The 18882-nt window shown below is 46.3% G+C and overlaps 4 protein-coding genes across 5 annotated transcripts; 1 reads left to right on the top strand and 3 right to left on the bottom strand.

Annotated features, from left to right (window-relative positions):
• Window positions 1–9: 9 nt before the first annotated feature.
• On the bottom strand, window positions 10–1816 carry LOC111065501. The gene is made up of 3 exons (XM_022353716.2): window positions 1586–1816; window positions 1333–1513; window positions 10–921 (listed from the first exon to the last, which is right to left on the bottom strand). The coding sequence occupies exons 1-3, from the start codon at window positions 1725–1727 to the stop codon at window positions 291–293; spliced, it is 954 nt and encodes a 317-aa protein (XP_022209408.2). The 5' UTR covers window positions 1728–1816; the 3' UTR covers window positions 10–290.
• A 550-nt stretch (window positions 1817–2366) lies between these two features.
• Window positions 2367–7898, bottom strand: LOC111065497 (protein polybromo-1). The gene is made up of 3 exons (XM_022353712.2): window positions 6873–7898; window positions 3762–6812; window positions 2367–3696 (listed from the first exon to the last, which is right to left on the bottom strand). Exons 1-3 carry the CDS (start codon window positions 7816–7818, stop codon window positions 2726–2728), a joined length of 4968 nt encoding a protein of 1655 aa, XP_022209404.2. The 5' UTR covers window positions 7819–7898; the 3' UTR covers window positions 2367–2725.
• A 1090-nt stretch (window positions 7899–8988) lies between these two features.
• LOC111065665 (protein Lilipod) lies at window positions 8989–18194 on the bottom strand. Of its 2 annotated transcripts, XM_022353963.2 has the most exons (9): window positions 17678–18194; window positions 12890–13014; window positions 12540–12679; window positions 12240–12470; window positions 12044–12112; window positions 10531–11027; window positions 10225–10456; window positions 9998–10154; window positions 8989–9098 (listed from the first exon to the last, which is right to left on the bottom strand). In XM_022353963.2, the coding sequence occupies exons 1-9, from the start codon at window positions 17747–17749 to the stop codon at window positions 9071–9073; spliced, it is 1551 nt and encodes a 516-aa protein (XP_022209655.1). In that variant the 5' UTR covers window positions 17750–18194; the 3' UTR covers window positions 8989–9070. The 2 variants fall into 2 exon arrangements, with proteins under 2 accessions (XP_022209655.1, XP_022209654.1); XM_022353962.2 differs by lacking the exon at window positions 8989–9098 and having other exon boundaries at window positions 9191–10154.
• On the top strand, window positions 11090–12126 carry LOC111065666 (tetratricopeptide repeat protein 12). Its single transcript, XM_022353965.2, has 3 exons — window positions 11090–11513; window positions 11579–11701; window positions 11766–12126. Exons 1-3 carry the CDS (start codon window positions 11176–11178, stop codon window positions 11998–12000), a joined length of 696 nt encoding a protein of 231 aa, XP_022209657.1. The 5' UTR covers window positions 11090–11175; the 3' UTR covers window positions 12001–12126.
• Window positions 18195–18882: the final 688 nt, after the last annotated feature.

Here is an 18882-nt window from a genome sequence, read left to right as displayed (position 1 = left end):
GTTTGTAACGATTTGTAACGGCACAAATGAAGCGCTCTCTCTTGGATTTATTATTTGTTCATCGAAGCGAGGCCTTGGCTTGGCAGCATTCGCAATACAATATTTATATACGAGTATAACATACCACAATACATAAGTACATATAGTATATGTATATATAGAAGAGATGTCCACCATTAATCGTAGTTTGCGTTGGGGTTGAGTTACAATACTTAAATAAACTATGAACCGTTTTCTGTTCGTTACAATGTGGCAGCCTTGTTCCATTTTCATCCTGGGTGTGATCACCTCTACTCCCGCCTCTTCTTTTTGGGCACAGAATCGTCGGAATCCTCACTGCTGGAATCGTTGGCACTGCTGCTGCTGTTGCTGTTGTTGCTGCTCTCCGGCTTGCGCTTCTGCGGCGTCTTCTTGGCCAGCTTCTCCACATACGCCTTCACCTTGTCCGGCTGTGGCGTGTAGGCCCAGTGGATAAGCTGCAAATGCAGTTCTGTGGGTTCACCCGACTCCGAGTCGAAGAGCTTGGCATCCTCGCTCTTGATCTGCTCCAGCAGCTTGGCTATCTGACGATTGCGCACAATGTCCCAGCTGGTGGTCTCGTCCTCCTTAGGATACATGGTGCGCAGGTGCTTATAGTTGCCCTTGGCCTTGGAGCCGCCATAGGCTGCCAGGAACTCTACGGGCAGATCCTCTTTGGGCACTGGCAGCTTGGATACGACAGCATAGGCCAGATAGGCGCGATTTTCCTTGATGCGGTTCTCGGCCTCGAACTTCTCCAGGAAATCCTCCAGCAGTTGGACTCCCTCCTTGATGGAATTGATCTTGTCCTCATTCTTGGTGCCGGACAGCACACGCTTCGAGCTGCCAATCAGTCCCTTGATGGCCAACCTCTGGTAGTCCGGATCACGCTCCGCCAAAATGCTGCAATGGCAGACCGAGTCGAATGCATATACAATATGTTAAAATATTGTGGATACAGGCAGAACAGTGGAATGTGCTCTTGGATATATGTAGGTACAAAAGACGAGGGGTATACATCTACATATGTGTATATATACGATATAATTACGAATCGCTTAACAAGCGGAGAGCAGCAGCAGAGAGAGAGGCATACAGAAAGAGCAGAGCAGAGCGGCACGGCGCAGTGTTTGCTCTATCAATCTAATGAGACTTCCGAGTTCGAAACACTCTATAACTGTGACATGACATCATAAGATGCCGCTGCCGTAGCCGCTACCGTAGCCGCTGCTGCTCGCCCTCTTGCCCGAAGGTCGCTCATCGCTAGCCTCATTAGTATGCCCCCAAATGGAGCACGCCTCCTGTCCCGCTTACCTCAGCGTTGCCTCTGCCGCCGCCTTGTCCTTGAAGCCCAGGCCGGGCACCGTCTCCACCTTGTCCTCGTTGTCAGTCTTGGCATTCTTGTTGGACGCACCGCCGCCATTATCCTCCAGCCATTTCTCAAACACTCCAATCGCTGCATTAATGTTCTTCAGCTTCTCCTCGGCCTTGGTCACTGCATTTGCGTTCGAGGAGGAGCAATCAAGTGAGTTGGGACTCCGATTATGTCTAGAATTGAACTACTCACAGGTCAGCACTCGCTTGGCGCGTCCAAGGAGACCGCGAACGGTCAGCTTTCGGTACTGCATGTCGTGATCCTCCAGCAGCTTCAGCGTCTCCAAGGCCTTCTCCATATCCTTGAAACCGAACTTTGATTCACCCTCCGACATAGCTGCGTCTTTGGTAGATAGAATAAGTGTGTATCTGATGAATACCGTCCACGATGTGCGAGCGGCAGACTACGACTGATTTTGGAGGTCCAAGTTTTGGGCAGAGCAGCCACTCTGTGTGGTGTTGTGTGAGCAAGCATACAATGAGGCCATCGCCAAGAGCGCGTGCGAGCGGCACTGAGCGCCACTGAGCAGGCCAGAGCAGAGGCCAATTAGATAAGCGCCACAAAATAACCGGGTGACGCCGCCATAGTCCGGGGGAACCGGTTTGTTGTCGTAGCTACGGAGCAAAACAGAACACACAAAAACTAAACAATGCCCTGACGTCATCCCCCCATAGCGGCTGATAACCGAATGAAAACCATATGGGAGCGGAGCACAGGAGCGGATACACAACCCTCAGGGAAACCGAAACATATGGAAAGCTGTAGCGAAGATTATAAGAATAGGAATCACATTTCAGTAGAACCATTAACAGTCCGAGCATTAATAAGTCGCGTCATGCGCACGACATTTATGTTGTTTTTTTGCAATTCTCTGTGAATTTCATTTGCAGAATTCGCTTGTTTATTTTGTGGGAAGAAGAACGCGTTTTATGCAATAGAAAAATCATTAGTTTAATACATTAATGTAATAGAAGTAATTACAAATATACTCAAGAGCAACAATAGTGAATGTAGTCAGAAAAGTATAATACGAGTGGTATGAACATATTGTATTTGAGAAAAAACTATAGAGCAAAGTATTTAGAAACAATTTGTCGAAAGAAAAGTGTTCAGAGAAAAAAGAGTCCAATTCCAATTCCGTTGGATATGAATGGTCATTTTGCGCTACCTTTAAATATGTACTCATAGTTCACAATTAACGATACGATTGTCCTGATACGACTGCTTAATCGATACGAAAACATTGGAGGCTAATTTAATTGTTGTTTGCGTTGTATTTAAACATTGAACTCGAAACGCTTTGGACTTAAGAAGATTGCTTAGAGGTTAGTGTTAGTTGCAGCTGCGGCGTATCTGCAGCACATCGTCCAGCATAAAGTTGCGTAGGTGGCACAGGGCCTGCACCACGCTGTCCTGATCGCGGACATTGGGTCCCAGCCAGTGTTCGGGCAGTGGAGCCTTCGGCACGACTTGGGCGGGAGTCACGTGGGTGAGGGCTCGACGCCAGTTGTTGTTGCAGGCGGCCACATTGAGGTGGCTGCCCGTCTGGAGGCTCTCGATGTACTTGATGTAGGCCTCCGAGTGGATGACGCGAGTGGTGCGCGGCGGCACGGTGACAAACATCGGCTCTGGCGGCGGGCCTAGGACAATCGTTTGCTGCTGCTGCAGCAGCTGCTGAGTGTGCGGCGGCTGCTGTTGCAGCTGCACTGCCTCTACGGTGTTGGCGGCACGCGGTGAATGGGCATTGATAGGCGGAATTGGCACAGTGGCAGCTATCTGGGGCATGTGCTTCTGCCGGCGCGGCATAAAGTTCTTGCTGCGCTCGGCGATGCCCAGGACCTTGCCGCACTTGCTCAGATGCACCTCGCGCACGTGCTTGATGAGCCGCAGCACGTTGGGGAATCCCTGGGTGGACTTCTTGATGCGAGAACAGTTGCGCCAGAGGCAGACGTACTCAATTTCGACGCCCGCCTGCGGATGCCGCTGTATGTGGCCAGTGGCGTCGGCGAGGCAGTGTTCGGTGCAGTCGGGCATTTCCTCAAACTGGAAGTCGCACTTGTCCCACTGGCACTCGAACGTGAGCGGGGGCCCTGGGGTCTCCGGGGTGGCGCTGACCTGGGACGAGGGACTGGCACTGTTCTGGGCATCATCTATCTCACGGCGCAAGGCTGCCGTCTCCTCGTTCTGTTTGCTGGCCCGATCCTCCCAACTTTGCTTGACGCTGAACGGTAGATTCTTCCATTCGTTGCCCACCATTCGAGATATGTCCCCAAACGAGGCCTCTGGATTGCTCTGGCAAATCCCTAAAAGAGAATATTCATATGATTAGTATCATATGGACGTCTCATAGACGGCTGAGAGCACTCACCCTTTCGCACTTCGCTGGAGTAGAGAATGTAGCCGGTGAGGCACTTCTTGGCTGATTTGGCAGCCTTCACTTTGGAGGTCAGCGGTGTGGAGTTCACAGACGGCGCCGGCGAGGACATGGCAGCTATTTCAGAGCTCAGTGACGGTGTATCGCCATCCATCGAGTCCTCCAGCATACTCAGATCGTTGATCTCGCTCTTCACATCTTTGGCCTGCTTAATAGGAGTCTTGAAGTAGAAGATCTCATCCTCGGTGACGGCCGAGCTGTGCTGGAACTTGCGCATGTTGCCGGCCACCAGTTTGCGCACGGCCTTCTTCAGCTCGTCGTAGACGGACTCGCAGATGTAGACATCGCTCTCGGCTATCTCGGTGGGACGGGAGTTGATGAACTCGGCGTACTCCAGTACGGCGCAGCGACCCACGACACCCACCACGGGACTGACCTCTTCGACGGTGCTAAGGAGCAGCTCCTGGCGGAAGAACTGCTTGCCCAAGGCGGGCGTCGTCTCGCTGGGGGGCAGCAGCCAGGGACCCTTGAAGTACGATTTGCCGTTCTGCTCCCAGATCTGCTGGACCTGTGCAACGGACTGCTTGCCCGTCTGGGTGGCCACGTAGACAAAGTCGCCCGTCTTGATGGCCCCACTGCAGATGGTGTTGTACTGCTGGTAGTAGACACTGTTGTTCTCGGCATTCGGTGGCGGATCGCAGGACACATTGGGCTTCTCCTTCTCCACCATCGTCTCCTGCATTTTGAGCTCCTCCAGCTCTCCCTTGTGCTTCTCGATGCGCTCCTTGAACACGGACATCACGCGCCTCAGCTCCAGCGGCTGGTCGCGCGGCACAAACCGGACGGAGCTGCCCTCGCGTATCTGGGGCCAGTTCTTGAGCTTCTTGAAGCAGCGTCCCTGCAGATTGTAGCGCGACTCGCACACAAACACATCCTTCTCGAGCAGCCGGTCGGGACGCATCTTGATGTAGTCCTTGATGTGCATCACATAGCACATGCCCAGCACCTTGTCCATGGAGATGGTCTGCGAGATGCTGCTTTTGAACACCTCCTTTTCGAGGAACTTCCGCGTCGTCACGTGATATGTCTCGTGGGGCCGCACAAAGATCGAGCCCTGCATCAGCTTCTCGTTGCTGGGCGATGTCCACAGCCGCTCGATGCAGGCGATCGAGGGAATCTTGTTTTCCGGCATCTGCACATAGACATAGTCGCCGGGGGAGAAGACCTGTTGATTGATTGTCATGCTCTCGCCCTTGCTGGCGGCATTGAACTCGTCCTTGTCCTGCTCTTGTTCCTGCTCCTCCTGCAACAGCTTTTGCTGTCGCATCACCTCCACATCGGCCATCAGGCGCTCCTGCGTAAAGCTAAGAGCGGGCGAGCTCAAGGTGTCCTTGCACAGCTCGTCCCGCTTGCGTATGAAGTAGGTCTGCAGCTCAATGGAGTCCTGAAATATATCGGAGTCCGTGCGAGACAGCTTGCGGGCACGCTCCATGCAGGAAAAGATATCCTCCTGGTAGATATCCAGCCGCTTGTAGGCGCCCTTGTCCAGCCTTCGCTTAACCAAGTCCAGCGAAATGCCGCGCACCTTGGCCCCCTCGCCCAACTCATCGTACTCGGCCAGCTCGGCCAGGGAGTCGGAGTAGCAGCGTCCCTCCTCATCCTGGTGATTGTACAGCGTCGTGAAGAGCGTGAGGAACAGCTCCTGCACGGCCAGCGGGACATCGGGCTGCGAGTCGCGCTCTATGCGCAGCTGCTGCTTCAACTGCAGCGTCAGCTGCTGCAGCACCAGGGCATCCTTATAGATCTGCGAGTCGGGCTCGTTGTACTTGCAGGCGTTCTCCAGCATCAATAGGAAATCGGCGGCCAGCTCGTCCAGGCTCTCGTAGGCGGACTGCTTCAGCTTCTGGGCAATGCGGTCCATGTCCATCGGCTCCTTGATGATGTCATAGTAGTCCGGATACTCGCTCTTCGATGGCAGCTTGGTGAAGATCAGCGACAGCTGACGCTTCCCCTTGGGCTCCTGATACTCGCGCAGTGTCTCGTAGAATTGCCAGAGGCGATCGGTAACCAGTGCTGTCTTTGGCTTGCGCCCCACCTTGGAGTACTTCTGGAGGGGCTTTTTCACCTCCACAAGGCCCGGGAACTCCTTCAGCTTCTCGTTGAGGGCTCGCTCCAGGATGTTGGCATCTTCGTAGATGGTGGAGCCCTCCTCATTGTACTGCCGACAGTTGGAGAACATCAGGCGGTAGTCGGAGACGACATCCTCCACGGTGGCGTAGCGATCGCTGCGTATATTGTGATCGATGGTGCTCATATCGATGGGGTTCTGGATGATGTCGTAGTAGTCCGGGTAGACTTTGCGGGGCGGCTTCTCCATGAACAGCTCGATGGGCCGACGATTGCCAACCAAGTACTCCACAAGGCATTTCTGAATGGCCAGAATCTTCTTCTTGATGGCCCCATTGATGGCAATGCGATTCGTTTTGGGCGAATTCGAGTTGTTCGGCGTGTGCGAGGTGTTCGAATTCGAGTTGGAGTTGATGCGTGGCCTGCCCGGCTTCCGCTTCTCCGGCTGCGTGTTGTTCGATGCAAAGGTTTCAGCCTCCAGCAGATCGTCACCCTCTTCGTCTTCCAGTTCGTCGCCAGTCTCCTCGAGGGACTCTTCCACCAGCTTGGCATTCATAATTTTCAGCATCTTGAGGGCATCTTTGTGGGTTCGATGGGTGGGCGGAAACGCCTTCTTGGCGTTGTCCAGCATGAGATACAGATCGGAGGTGAGATCACTAATATTCGCATAGTCGCCCTTCTTCAGCTTCGTGTGGATCTGGCTCATCGAAATGGGCCGCTTGATCATCTCAAAGTATTCCGGATGAAAGCGACGCACCGGCAGCTTCCACAGGGAATTGCCCAGCGGCGGACCCGTGATGCCAGGATGTTCCGATGTCCCAGGTGCATTGTAGAGATAATCGAACAACGCCCACATGGGACCCTCGCCTTTTTTACTCGTCTCCTCGTCATCGGAGCTCTCCACTTCTTCCTTCAATGCTGCGAAAGAATGGAAATGTTAAATGTTATATTCCGAAAAAGGCGGCTTCTTTTTCCTACCGGCTATGACCGCACTGGACAAATTCTTGAGTCGCTTGGCCAGCTTGCCTTTGCCCGTTTCTAGCTCGATACGCCTTTGCGTAAAGATGCGCTTCAGAGCCTTGGCATCCTTGTAGATCTGCGAGCCCGGCTCATTGAAGAGGCAGGCATTCTTCGTCATCTGCAGCAGATCTCGCTCCATTTCCACCAGCGAGGAGTAGGCATTCATTTGTATTTTGGTCGCTATCAGACGCAAGTCAATCGGATGCTCAATCACATCGTAATAGTCCGGATAGATCTTCTTGGAGGGCAGCAGCTGGAACATGCGGTACATGGCCCTATCGCCCATCGGGTCGGTGGCCGTCATCACGGAGGCAAAGAGCTCCTCATACTGATTGAATTCATCGTCCATGTCCCCGCCCGGCTCCGTGCTGTTCGTCATTCGGCGAATACTGCGCGAAATGCGCTTGGCACGCGGCTCTTCCTCCGCCATGCCATTAGCCTCCATTATGCGCTGCCTATGCGACTGAATGTGCTGCCACAGGGCGTGGGCATCCCGGTACTCGCTGCTCTCCGACTTGTAGAAGGCCTTCGCGTTGCCAATCAGCAGCTCCAGGTCGGCCATCAGATCTTCGAGATCGTCGTACGAGTCTGTCTTGAGCTTCTGCTGTACCTTCAGCAAATCGATGGGATTCACCACCACGTCGTAGTAGGAGGGCTCCTGGCGACGCTTGGGCGCCCGTATGAACGTATCGCACAGCATCGAGCCATCCTCCTTCTTTATGTTCCGTATGGAGTCGTACAACTGCTGGCAGAGCTCGGTCGGATCCAGGCGGCGCTTTTTTCGCGCCGATTGTGTCGTTGTCTGCTGCACCGGCGACTGCTCTGGCGTCGAGTCGTCCAGCATTAGTGGATCTTCGTCCTGGCGACTCGATATAGAGCTGGCGCGGCGCTTGCGACTCAGCATTTTCTAAATATTGTTGTCGTTTCTCTGAAAATAATATATAATAAAAAACCGACAAAAAACACGACGCCACCAAGATTAGAGGTGTCAAACCATCGATGTCACTATCGATGGTATCGAATTTTACTGCTAGCCTCTACTATCGACGGATTTGCGACTATCATGATAGTATCGAGCTACAGTCGTTGCGCTTTTGATATGTTTGGATTGGCTGCTATAAAATACGAAGACACATTTGTATACAAATCGACAGGTGGCATCTAATTTTTACCAGTTTACAAGTTGGACAAGTTCCTAAAAGGTTTCAATGGTTTATAATAATAATTTTTTGAGCCCGATACTATCACGATAGTATCGATTGTTTTTTCTTCAAAACATTCAACGTTGATATTCCTCGAATTTGATATTCCGTTTAATATTACTAGCTAGTTGGCCATCTCAGCTCTAAACAAATAATTTTATCCGATAGATATATAAATTTTCTGCAAGATTGGCAAGTTTTCAGAAGTCCCTTATATTGGATTATTTACATATTAAGGTTCAAACAAAAACAACATAAAACAAATGTGCCGTCGTATTGTGGCGCTGCCAGACTCGTGCAATTCTTAGTTTCGGGCTGCCACCATGATATTTTTCTACCCGTTTCATTACCGATTCGCTTTGAACTGATCTGGCAGCCCTAACAAAAAAAGTAGGCAAAAAAGAAGAAGATAAATTTTCCACAAATAGGAAGAAGAAGAAAACTTTCCACAGCGAGAAGAAGTAACGCATAATTTTTTGTGCGCTAAATGGAGTTTGGCGGTCATTTTGAAAAGTAAAAAGTAAAATTTAAATTGATAAAATTGATTAAATATTTTTTTATATATATTTCGAGTTCGACGGTAAAATAACCCAATAAGTATTTAATTAAACGGTCACCCGGACCTCCAGATAATCATATTTAGAATATACCGTCTGACCTTCAGAAATATACCAATACTTGTTTAAGTGATGTGTAAAAAATAAGAAATGTATCGATAACAATTGGTTGACATTTTGCTCACGGTGCCGTCTCTAGGGGTATGGTGAATTTGTTTGTGGTGATTAAAGGATTTGAAATTTATAAAATGTATTCCGTCATACGATTCAACGTAGGAAATAACGCTCATGTATTTATTTTTTAGAAACAAATTTCTATATCTTATCACACATTTTAATTTCATTAAACAGTAAATCACAGCAAAATTATTATTATTAGGATCGGGTGTGGTGTCGCTCAGGCCAGTAGGAAGAGCGAAGCCAAGCTGTAAGAAAAGAAAATATGAAATCATGGCCAGTGAATATTTTGGCAAAGCAAAAAGCAAAAAAGAAGCAGAGCGAAACAAGCGAATTTTGTTAAAATTTTTTAGTTTATTTTAGTTATATCACATAATGTTTAGATGCTTGTGTGTATGTGTATGTGTGTGTTACAAATTATTGAGTATGCGATAAAATGAAGTGTTTTGGGTGTAAGGAACATTCTTGACACTTAAATAAATAGCAGACAAATTATTAAACATGTATAGATAAATAAATTAAAAATTAAATGAGCTAAACGGAATCTATCGCAGGACTCTGACCGACAAAACGAGTTAAAATACAAACAAAAGTAACCTTAAACGAGAGCGGACAATGGGGCAAATCTTAGGTTCTTACATCGAAACGTTTTCTGCTTTTCTTTTGCGATAGATAGTTATAATCTCTACTTATTTACATGTGCGAGATTTCTGTGTCCATCTAGGGGCCATGGCAATCCCCCATGTAGGTAGCACAACAATATAACGGCTCAACATTTGGTTATAAGTAGGTATACGAATACGAATATCAGTTCTGCTTAAACTACACGTGTATATAGAACATATGTATAAGGTATGCATTATATGTATATATATATATATATCTTGCGGTCAGTTTCGCTACATATATATCTCAACCTTATATCTCTCAACAGTTCGTTTCGTTTGTGTTGCGACTAGCGGTGGTATTGCGACTGCTCCTAAAACTTAAATTATGATACTTGGCATAGAATCTATTTAAGCTCGTAAGCGGCGACTCGACAAAGCTTCTCTGCAGCTGCAGCAGAGAGACATTGTGGCGTCGCTTCCGCAGATATCAGTTGATGAAGCTCATGTAGTTAGTAAAGAGCACATAGTTTTCCACTAACCGGGCACGCAGCTCACGCCGCACGGTGGCCGAAAACTTGTTGGCCAAACACAATGCCGTGGTTGTTCCAAACACCAGATTGTAGAGCAGCACAATTTGGAAATTTCCCAGCCACTCGATGGCCCCAAAGTCCCCCAGCAGATCAAAGTTTGTAATGCCTGCAAGAGCAAGAGGGTGTTGTAAATGTTAGCTACAATGTTTCAAATATTTCCACACTAAAGCATTTACCTATAATCCTGCTGAGCAGCGGCAGGGCCGAGGACAGAACCAGCATGAAGCCACAGTTGAGCATTAGCTGGGGCAGTGAGGTCTGGCGCCGCTTGGGGCGCACATTCCGCATGAAGGGCATGCTGTAGAAGCCCACCACAGAGGTGGCGCCCAGATAAAAGATGAGACAAACCTCCAGTCCGGCGCCAAAGGGTCCCAGCTTTGACAGCGATGAAATTCCCAGCGTGAATTGCTGCAAAATAAAGTCAGAATTTAATTAGCAAAAGAATTGGGCAAAAGATGGGGCTGGGGCATCTGGCGACCTACCCTTGTGCTCAGCGGCAAAGCCTTGATTCCTATAAGCAGCTCGAGTGTATTTTGCACCACCAACAGAATGGTCATGCCTGTGCAGAAGAGCAGCAGCAGCATGGCCAGCGGATAGACAAATGTCCGCTGGAAGGTGCTCGACTTGCGCTGCTTGTCCAGCTCCTTGCGCTCACTGTCCAATTCCCTCAGTCTTTCGTTGAGCTCCAGCTGCTGTTCGCTCACATCGTGACCCATCGCTTTGCGCTGATACAGATGCACCAGCGACTGTTGGAGCAGGGACGGTGGCAGATACCCACGACTGCGTCCATTCCGATGGCCGTTGGTGGCATCCGAAATGCTCACGTTGTGCAGCTCAATGTGGGCCAACTTTCGCTTGACGCTCGCCTCCTCCATGTAGAAGGCGCTGAACTCCTCGTTCACGTCCCGCCGCAGCATTGGACGCACCAGCACCTGGTTGACAACGCCAAACAGACGCACAAAGCCATAGGGAGTGCAAACTGGGAAGGAAACACACACAAAAATAAACAAACTATCAGTATCAAGTAAACAAAGTGCCCCTCGGTTTCCATGACATCCAAACAACAGTCTAAACATTAATTTGGAAGGAACAACAGCATATTAGATTACAGCAGATCAGAGCTCAAAATGGCGAGCAAGGGACTGGACGATTTTGCCGAGTTTGAGGCCACTCTGCAGAAGATCGAAGAGATATTGAAGGAGAGTGATGTGAAGCAGGAAGCAGCCGCCACAGAGGCCGAGTCCAAGCCGGACTTTGACAAATTGGATCCCGACACTGTGCGCCTAACGGTGCGAGAGAACCGCACTGTGATTAACCGCAAGAGCCTCGAAGACGACAAGCAGAAGGAGGCGGGCATGGTGCAGGCCATGAACCAGCAGAGCTTCATGCAGCAGGTGGAGAAAGATGCCAACGAGCGTGCCGGGGCACGTGCCAAGCGCGAATACGAGGCGGAGGTGCAAAAATGGTGAGCATCCAAAATCTAGAGGCAAATGTCCTTGTGCAGTCGATTTCATTCCTCTTTCCTGTCAGTCATGGCAACGAAGCTTTCCGCAACGAAAACTATGAAAAGGCCATTCTACATTACGGCAAGGCCCTGGCTCAGATCAAGGACAGTGCCATAACGTACAACAATCGCGCCTTGTGCTACATCAAGTGGGTAGATAGAACCGCCCAACCCTCTGGCTGTGCTAAGTCTCTCCCTCGTTTGATCTTTCAGACTTCGCAACTATAAGCGCGCCCTGCAGGACTGCCAGTATGTGGTGGACAAGCTGCAGGAGACCAATCTGCGTGCCTGGCTGTACAAGGCCACGGCCTACAAGCGTCTCGGACAGACCAAGGACTTTGAGGAGAGCGTGGCCAAGGCACGCGAGCACAATCCCAAGCAGCTGGCCTACATCGAGAAGTACATCAAGCAGATGGAGGCAGAAACAGGAACAGACAAGGAGACATAGAACACACACACAGATTTATATTTAAAATGCATTTTATACTCACTCAGCATTAGCATTACGCCCAGAAACGAGACACAAGAATAAAGGAACGGCAGGTGAACACTGCCCAGATCTGTGAAGCGTAAAGAGTGGAAATTACGACAATTGTTTATCGATTAAAGAGGGTGCAGTCTGGTGAATCGTGCACTGGGACCGCTCCCCTATTCGCTGGTTGATTGACTGCTGGGTGCGATACTCACTTAAAAACCAAAAGAACTGCAGTTTTTGAATCCCAAAAACTGCACTGAGAACAGCAGTGAGTACCAGGACAATGACGGCCATCAGCATGAATACCGTAAAGGTCTCATAGACGCGCGGCAGTATGCCCTTCTTGTGGCCCACAAAACCCGTCGATTCGGTGAACAAATAAACGAATGGCAGAAAGATGAACAGCGACAGATTGGAGAACAGAAACACATGGTTCCAGAGACCTGTGAGGAGGAGGAAGAAAAAGTATTAGATTAATCAACCTAGGGCTTTGGGGTTTGCCTTCTACTTGCCTTGTATGAGGGAACTGTTGAGCCATTTGACATAGTAACTGTTGGGATACAAGAGCAGTACCTCGTTGCTGGCGATGGACACCGGCAGCAGCATGGCAGCCCCTTCAGCGACGGCCAGTGTGAAGGTGCAAAGCCAAAAGCTGCAATTGTTGGTGAACGGGTTAAAAGAAAAACGTTTTCATTAATGGCACTGGCATTGGCATGTCTGAGTCTGAATGCAGCAACTCTCTCGAGTGACTTGGCAATTAGCAAAGGTAGACGGCAGGTTATTGACTCTCTCCCTCTCTTTCTCGCTCTCTGGCGGATCGGATCGCATGTGAAATGGGATGGGATGGGGTGGGATGCCTTACCTTATGCGATAGACCAGCACCTCGTCCTCATCGTTCGAATAGAGATCGTCACGATCACTTCGCCGAAAACGTGAGACAACCACATAGGAGCTAAAGTACAGCAAAATGATGAGCAGCAAGAATATCTGAAAGGAAGAATATAGAAAATATATCATTCCCGTATGTACTATACATATATTGAACTACAATTCTTGATCTGTTTCATAAGAGTTTTCCCCACCCACGCATTTCTTTTATTTTGCTTTGTTTTGCTTGGTTTTAAATGCAAATATTTTGTCGTTTTTTGGGGTTTCGGTCTACCAACTGCCAAAACATTTGCTCGAATCTAAAGTATATTTATTTATACTCAAGTAAATGCATGTTTGCAGACCGCCCGCATACATATATATATGTATGTACATATGTACGTATGTATGATACGATTGGGAATTAGATCTATATAAAATTCAGTGTGAATCAGGAAGGTACTAGGTGTCAACGTCTGTTTCTGTCGAGTGTTCCTGCACTGCTTCAGGGTCATATCTGTAGATAAAGTACGAGTACTCCCGTCGAACTGCTCTTATTTATGGCATTGAAGACTGAGATAGATACACTGACATCTATGGTATTATTATAAAAGTTTGACCTTATGAAGGTATTTTCTTAGCGGAAACTAGGAATAAATATATGTGGAAACATATAATATACAAACAACAAACAAAAAACCTTATCAACGTCAAGCACACGCATTTTAAATAATTATTTTTTATACTTTTCTCGGGCATTCTCTTTTGTACTTTTCGCTTGTGCGTCTCGAGCTTGGCATCAATGTGTCGCGTTATGTAGGTGCGAAGAGAGTGTGGGCTCATACATAATTTACTCAAAATGTCAGAGCCGCAGCGGATGTTGCTTCTTCTGGAAATGGTCTCTCATTTGGTTTCATTCCAAGCAAATGTGTCCTTCCACTTATAGGATATTTGTACAGCGAATCAACCTCCTTCCTTAGGGCAAAACAGGTCTTTTTTATTTGTAAAAGTGACTTATATATGTACTATCGGGTAAAACCCTTTTTCCAGAGCAACCACAGAATGTTCGCAAACTGCTTAAGGCGGTTAAGGCACCTTGGTTACAGCGCCGTCTATCATTATAAACAAATAAATAATTGGTGATTAATTATGACCACCAATCGAGCGACAAGTCGCCCAATGCGTTCGACGACAGCAGCAATAGAAGCGAGCAAAGGTTACAAAACGGGGCTTATCAGTGGCCGACGACAATTGTATTATCAAGACCCAGCAGACCGACCCAATAAAGCGGGAACCAATTGAATGTCATCCACTTCAAACATTTAGCGATTTATCCCCGAATAAGACTTATGTACAGAATGAATTAATGTCTTAAAGCAAAAAAGTTCGACTGGGAAATATTTATGGCCACAAAATCATTGCCAACACGTCATATTTCTGTATTGTGGTGCGGTTAAACCAAACAAAAACAATACAAAAATAGATAGAAAGATAGATAGATACGCAGAGGCGCTCATCATTAATATAAGATACTTTTCATGTTCTTCCCAAAGCAGAGAAAAAAAAACAGAGAGTGAGAGAGAACAAAAAATAACAATTAATTGTCTGCTTTTGTTTGTTATTCAAGATAGTTGCATTTGTATCTGTGAGATACTCTTCAGTGTGGTATTCGTGCAAATTCCAATTAACTTTTCGAAAACCATCGGATGGATAGCTCTGATCAGAGGCAATTAAATCAAATTATCTTCAATTATTTTTGCCATGCGGCAGTCCCAGTCCCAGAACTTCAGATCTATACTGTGTGCCGCGAATTTTGCATTATTTAAGCAGTTTTCTTTAAAATTCGCAAACAAAAATTATGACCAAAATTTATATAAAGAAACGCGAAACATTTTGCTATCAACAAATATGCGTCGTTTATTAATAGAATATTCAAGCGTCTAGACTCTACACTCAAGAGTGTGGAACAATCATAAAACATAAAAGTTTCATAACGATAGTGTGGGGAGATCCCAAATGACAGAACACAATCCATGGATCGTTGAATTTTAATCTCTGACAACTATCTTATGGCTCTGAAACGCACTGTACATGCTGCTGGCCAGTGACGTGCCTCTCACTGTTGAACTTGGAACACGTAGACGACGTCCACTGCGAGATAGTATGAGCAGCTTCTGCTTCTATAAGCATTGCCGGTACACATTCCAGAATGAAAATGAGGCAATGAAAATGCAACGAGAGCTTTAATCACGAGTACGAGTGAGCTTATAATAAGTTGCAACTTAAATGATGACACCGCAAAACAAACTGAATTTCTATCGGAAAAGTGATATCTTTTAGACCAAAATATCCCTCGAAAACGTATCGTAGGCGACAAGGAGAGTCAATGACTTGACATGAACTCGAAACATCGAAATCGGCAGGAAAACAACGCCCATTAAATGTCGACGCCGCCTTTGGCCATAAATAGGAACAACGCCCAAAATGCAAGGCAAGAAGCAGGCAGCAGACAGCAGTAGCAAAAGAGAGAGAGAGAGAGAGGACCAGTAGCGGCAGTTGTACTACGAGTATATACTATAATATCTTGTCAGACTGGTTGCAGCTTTGTTTGAAGACAACTTTGCCGGTGAATGGGCTGGCGAAATTGATTTTCTGAGTGCTCAATACCCAAGATGTGTAGTTTCAGAGGGTATATTGCATTTCTGTAGATGAGATAAGGTAGGAAAGGGCTACAGGAGCTGTAGTCAGCAACAGTTATATTGAGACCCTTCTGAGCACTTCTCTTCGAAGTAAAACTTAAGCTTGAAGCCTTCAAATGGTTCTTTTGCTTGCAAACTAATCCAATCTGTAATTAAAGGGTATCTACGAGTGCAAACTATACGAATTTCCGCACATAATTTAATTGCACAAGGTGAAAGATGTTTTTAGATACAAATCGGTTAGTTTAGGGGTTAATGGCAGAGTGAAGGAAAACTGAAAGCGCAATCTATTCAATTTCTTTTGAGATTTTATTCGTAAGCTATTCTAAAAATATCTTTGGAGAATTTCTAAGAACTGGAACCTGCTTTTAACTTGGAAATGCTTTACAGTTAATCAGAGTTCTTCTTATCGCTCAGCAAAAGTACAAAACAGTTGTAAGAAAATGACTGAGAACCTGGATTATTATGTGGTTACACAACCCACCAGACAGGCCCCACATTCATGCGTCCCATGCGTTCCATGGTGTGGGCTGCAAAGCAGGCGTTCAACGCTCGCCAGAACTTCCTACTTCCCCCCTCCCTATGGTACCGTTGTTTCGGGTTTTGGGTGCGCTTCTGCATTATTCATGAGCGCTTTGGCGCTCATGTCTCCTACAGTCAATCGCATTCGATTTGGGCTTTGGCCACAGCTCACGTATGTATGTACTTCTGATCTGACCCACATTCTGACTTTGGTGGGGGGAAATTATTCAATTTTCGGCAATGCGATGCAATGGGAAATGTGCTTCAATAAAAAAAAACTGGTTTCCATTTCCTAGAATTAAACCCATCTGCAATGGTTATATTTAAACCCATGGCTATTTTTAAAGCATAAGTACCAAAATACCATGTGTGTGTAAGTATGTGTGTTTTTATGAGTAATTTGAACAATTTCAAATGTATTTAACGCCTCGACTGCCGTTTTTTAAACAAAAGCCAGCAGCTGCTGGTCACGACAGACACCTTTTACCTTCAGAGTCTCGGGAGGAAGGAGGGAGGGCGATTTTATCGTGCAGCTTGTGCCCGTGCACTTGAAAACCGCTTGGGTCTGCACGTCGTCTGCACAAGTGTTTTTCAAAATTGTATAAAATGTTTCCGAAATTTATGTATGCGCAATCTTGTAAACAATTTTGCTTGCTTGTAGACATATTTTGTTTCTTTTTTGGGTATTACAAGCCCAAAGTTTCTATAAATAGACCTCTGGCTAGTGGGGAAACACTTTCACTTGTTGCTTTTGGGCTACTTCTTCTTGTCACTGTTTGTTTTGTTGTTGCTGTTTGCTGTCACCATTTCATTTCAATTTGCATGTTCTGCTTCTCCTTCTTTTTCTTCAGTCTGCTTCTTGCTGAACTTTTTAGCTTGCGGGTTCTGACCCTATGCCCCGTGTGTCGTAGGGTATATAGAGTCTATAACGACAGTTGCCTTTTCGAGGACACATTTGTGTCCATTGTTACTATATTCACCATTAAACATCTTTTAAAGCCATACAAAATGGTTCGGTTTGATCTACCATTAAGATTCAGATCCCTCATTATAATATTCCCACCTAAATTTTCCTTTACCAAGTATCAGCTATTCGAACTTCTTGAATATTTTTACACAACAGGTGTGTGTTTTTGATTGTGAGCGTGTGTGTGTGTATGTTTGCGATAATTTTTTGCAGGCCAAATAGAAAGTGCAAAGAAGTGGCTGCTGGCCACTATCGCCTCTCCCACTTCCTCTCCGATAATCGCTTGGTCGACACGACCATATACAAGTCGAACGCAGGCGCAGAAAATGCTGACACCCGTCTCTGATAACAGCCATAAACAAATAAATGTCCCTTGATTTTTATTTATCAATTTTTAGAATGCAATTTCAGGCCTCACACACACACGCGCGTACACTTTCAGATTCTAGCGCCCCCTGCGACGAGCGGTACAGTTAAAACAATGATAAGTCAGGCTGCAAACGGCAGCTGCCACAGATGCGTTCTGATTATGTTTCTGGAAACCTTTTTTGGGGTGGAAGTGCAGAGCCGTAGCCCTCAGCTGGGGTTCACTTACAATGTGCTCGCGTACTGTATTGTGAAACAATTGCAGTTTGAGATCGGTGACTTCCTCCTCCTCCTCGTCCATGTTCAGAAGGAACGAGGATAGCTTATCGCTTGTGGCCAGTTTTGTTTATTTTATTTAAAATCACTTCACAACAAAATGTATGACTTGGACATACACCAAGTTTGGACAGGCGGAGATTCCTTCGCAGAAATTGAATTCCTATGGGTAGCTAATTTCACTTTTTTTTCCCGTGACGACACACACGCACCGCACGACGACGCACAACAAAAACGATTACAACAAAGGGGGGGAAAAAGGGCACGCGCTGTTCTAGCTTTAATTTTGTAACTTAAGTGTTGACTATTTCACTTGACTGGAACGCACTGGCTGACTTTGTATGTATGGTAATAAAATTAGATAGATTTTCTCAGCCGCATTTCATCCGCTCCGAGTTTGCAGGGGCGCCCGAATTTATTTTAATTTGCGCCCGAATAACGACCGAACTGCCGCAATACAATTTATCAACAAAACCGTGCGAGGCTAAGGGAAAAATACCAAGCAAGAATATCGTAAATACCAAACCTGTGGTGCTATTTCAGCTTATTTCAGGCTAGATTGGCTTCGCAGATGTGGCATTTTTAAAAGTGGAATAGCTTATAAAATTAGAAAATAAATTATAAGCTGTTTAAATGTATATTTAATCTCTTCTGGATTTTATATTTATATATTTATCTATTATTTTGAAAAAATGTGAATGTGAGAAATGCCTAAAATAAGTTATAAGCTACATTTTAGTGATGTTTGGATGGTTCATGGTACGAGTAGATTCCACAACTGCGACTTACCATTAAAATATTTGTATTTAACTTTAAAAAATGCAAAAAATAAATGTAAAGAGGAAATGGACGATTGCATTAAGTTATCGCTGGTACAATAAAATCACTAAATCCACACAGTTTTCTATATTTGGGGTGTATTTGGCTTAGCTAAATTTTAGGTGGAATTATTTTTCGTCTTAGCCATTTTTAGCATATTGGCACTGTAAACACCAATAACTAGTATGTTACTAAAATACCAAAATATGAACCGCTGAAGATTTGTTGTGTCTGTACTGCTGCTCTAAATATGAATGTCTGTATTTAAGGCTTGCAATCTTTTATTCCATGCAGCAACATATATTTAATTTAATGTTTCCCAAAAATAATCCAATTAAA

This window comes from Drosophila obscura, unplaced genomic scaffold (assembly GCF_018151105.1).
Source record: "Drosophila obscura isolate BZ-5 IFL unplaced genomic scaffold, ASM1815110v1 contig_192, whole genome shotgun sequence".
In the NCBI taxonomy this organism is placed as follows: Eukaryota; Metazoa; Arthropoda; class Insecta; order Diptera; family Drosophilidae; genus Drosophila; species Drosophila obscura.
The sequence above is the reverse complement of the archived record's forward strand: the minus strand, read 5'-3'. Positions and strand labels throughout refer to the sequence as shown.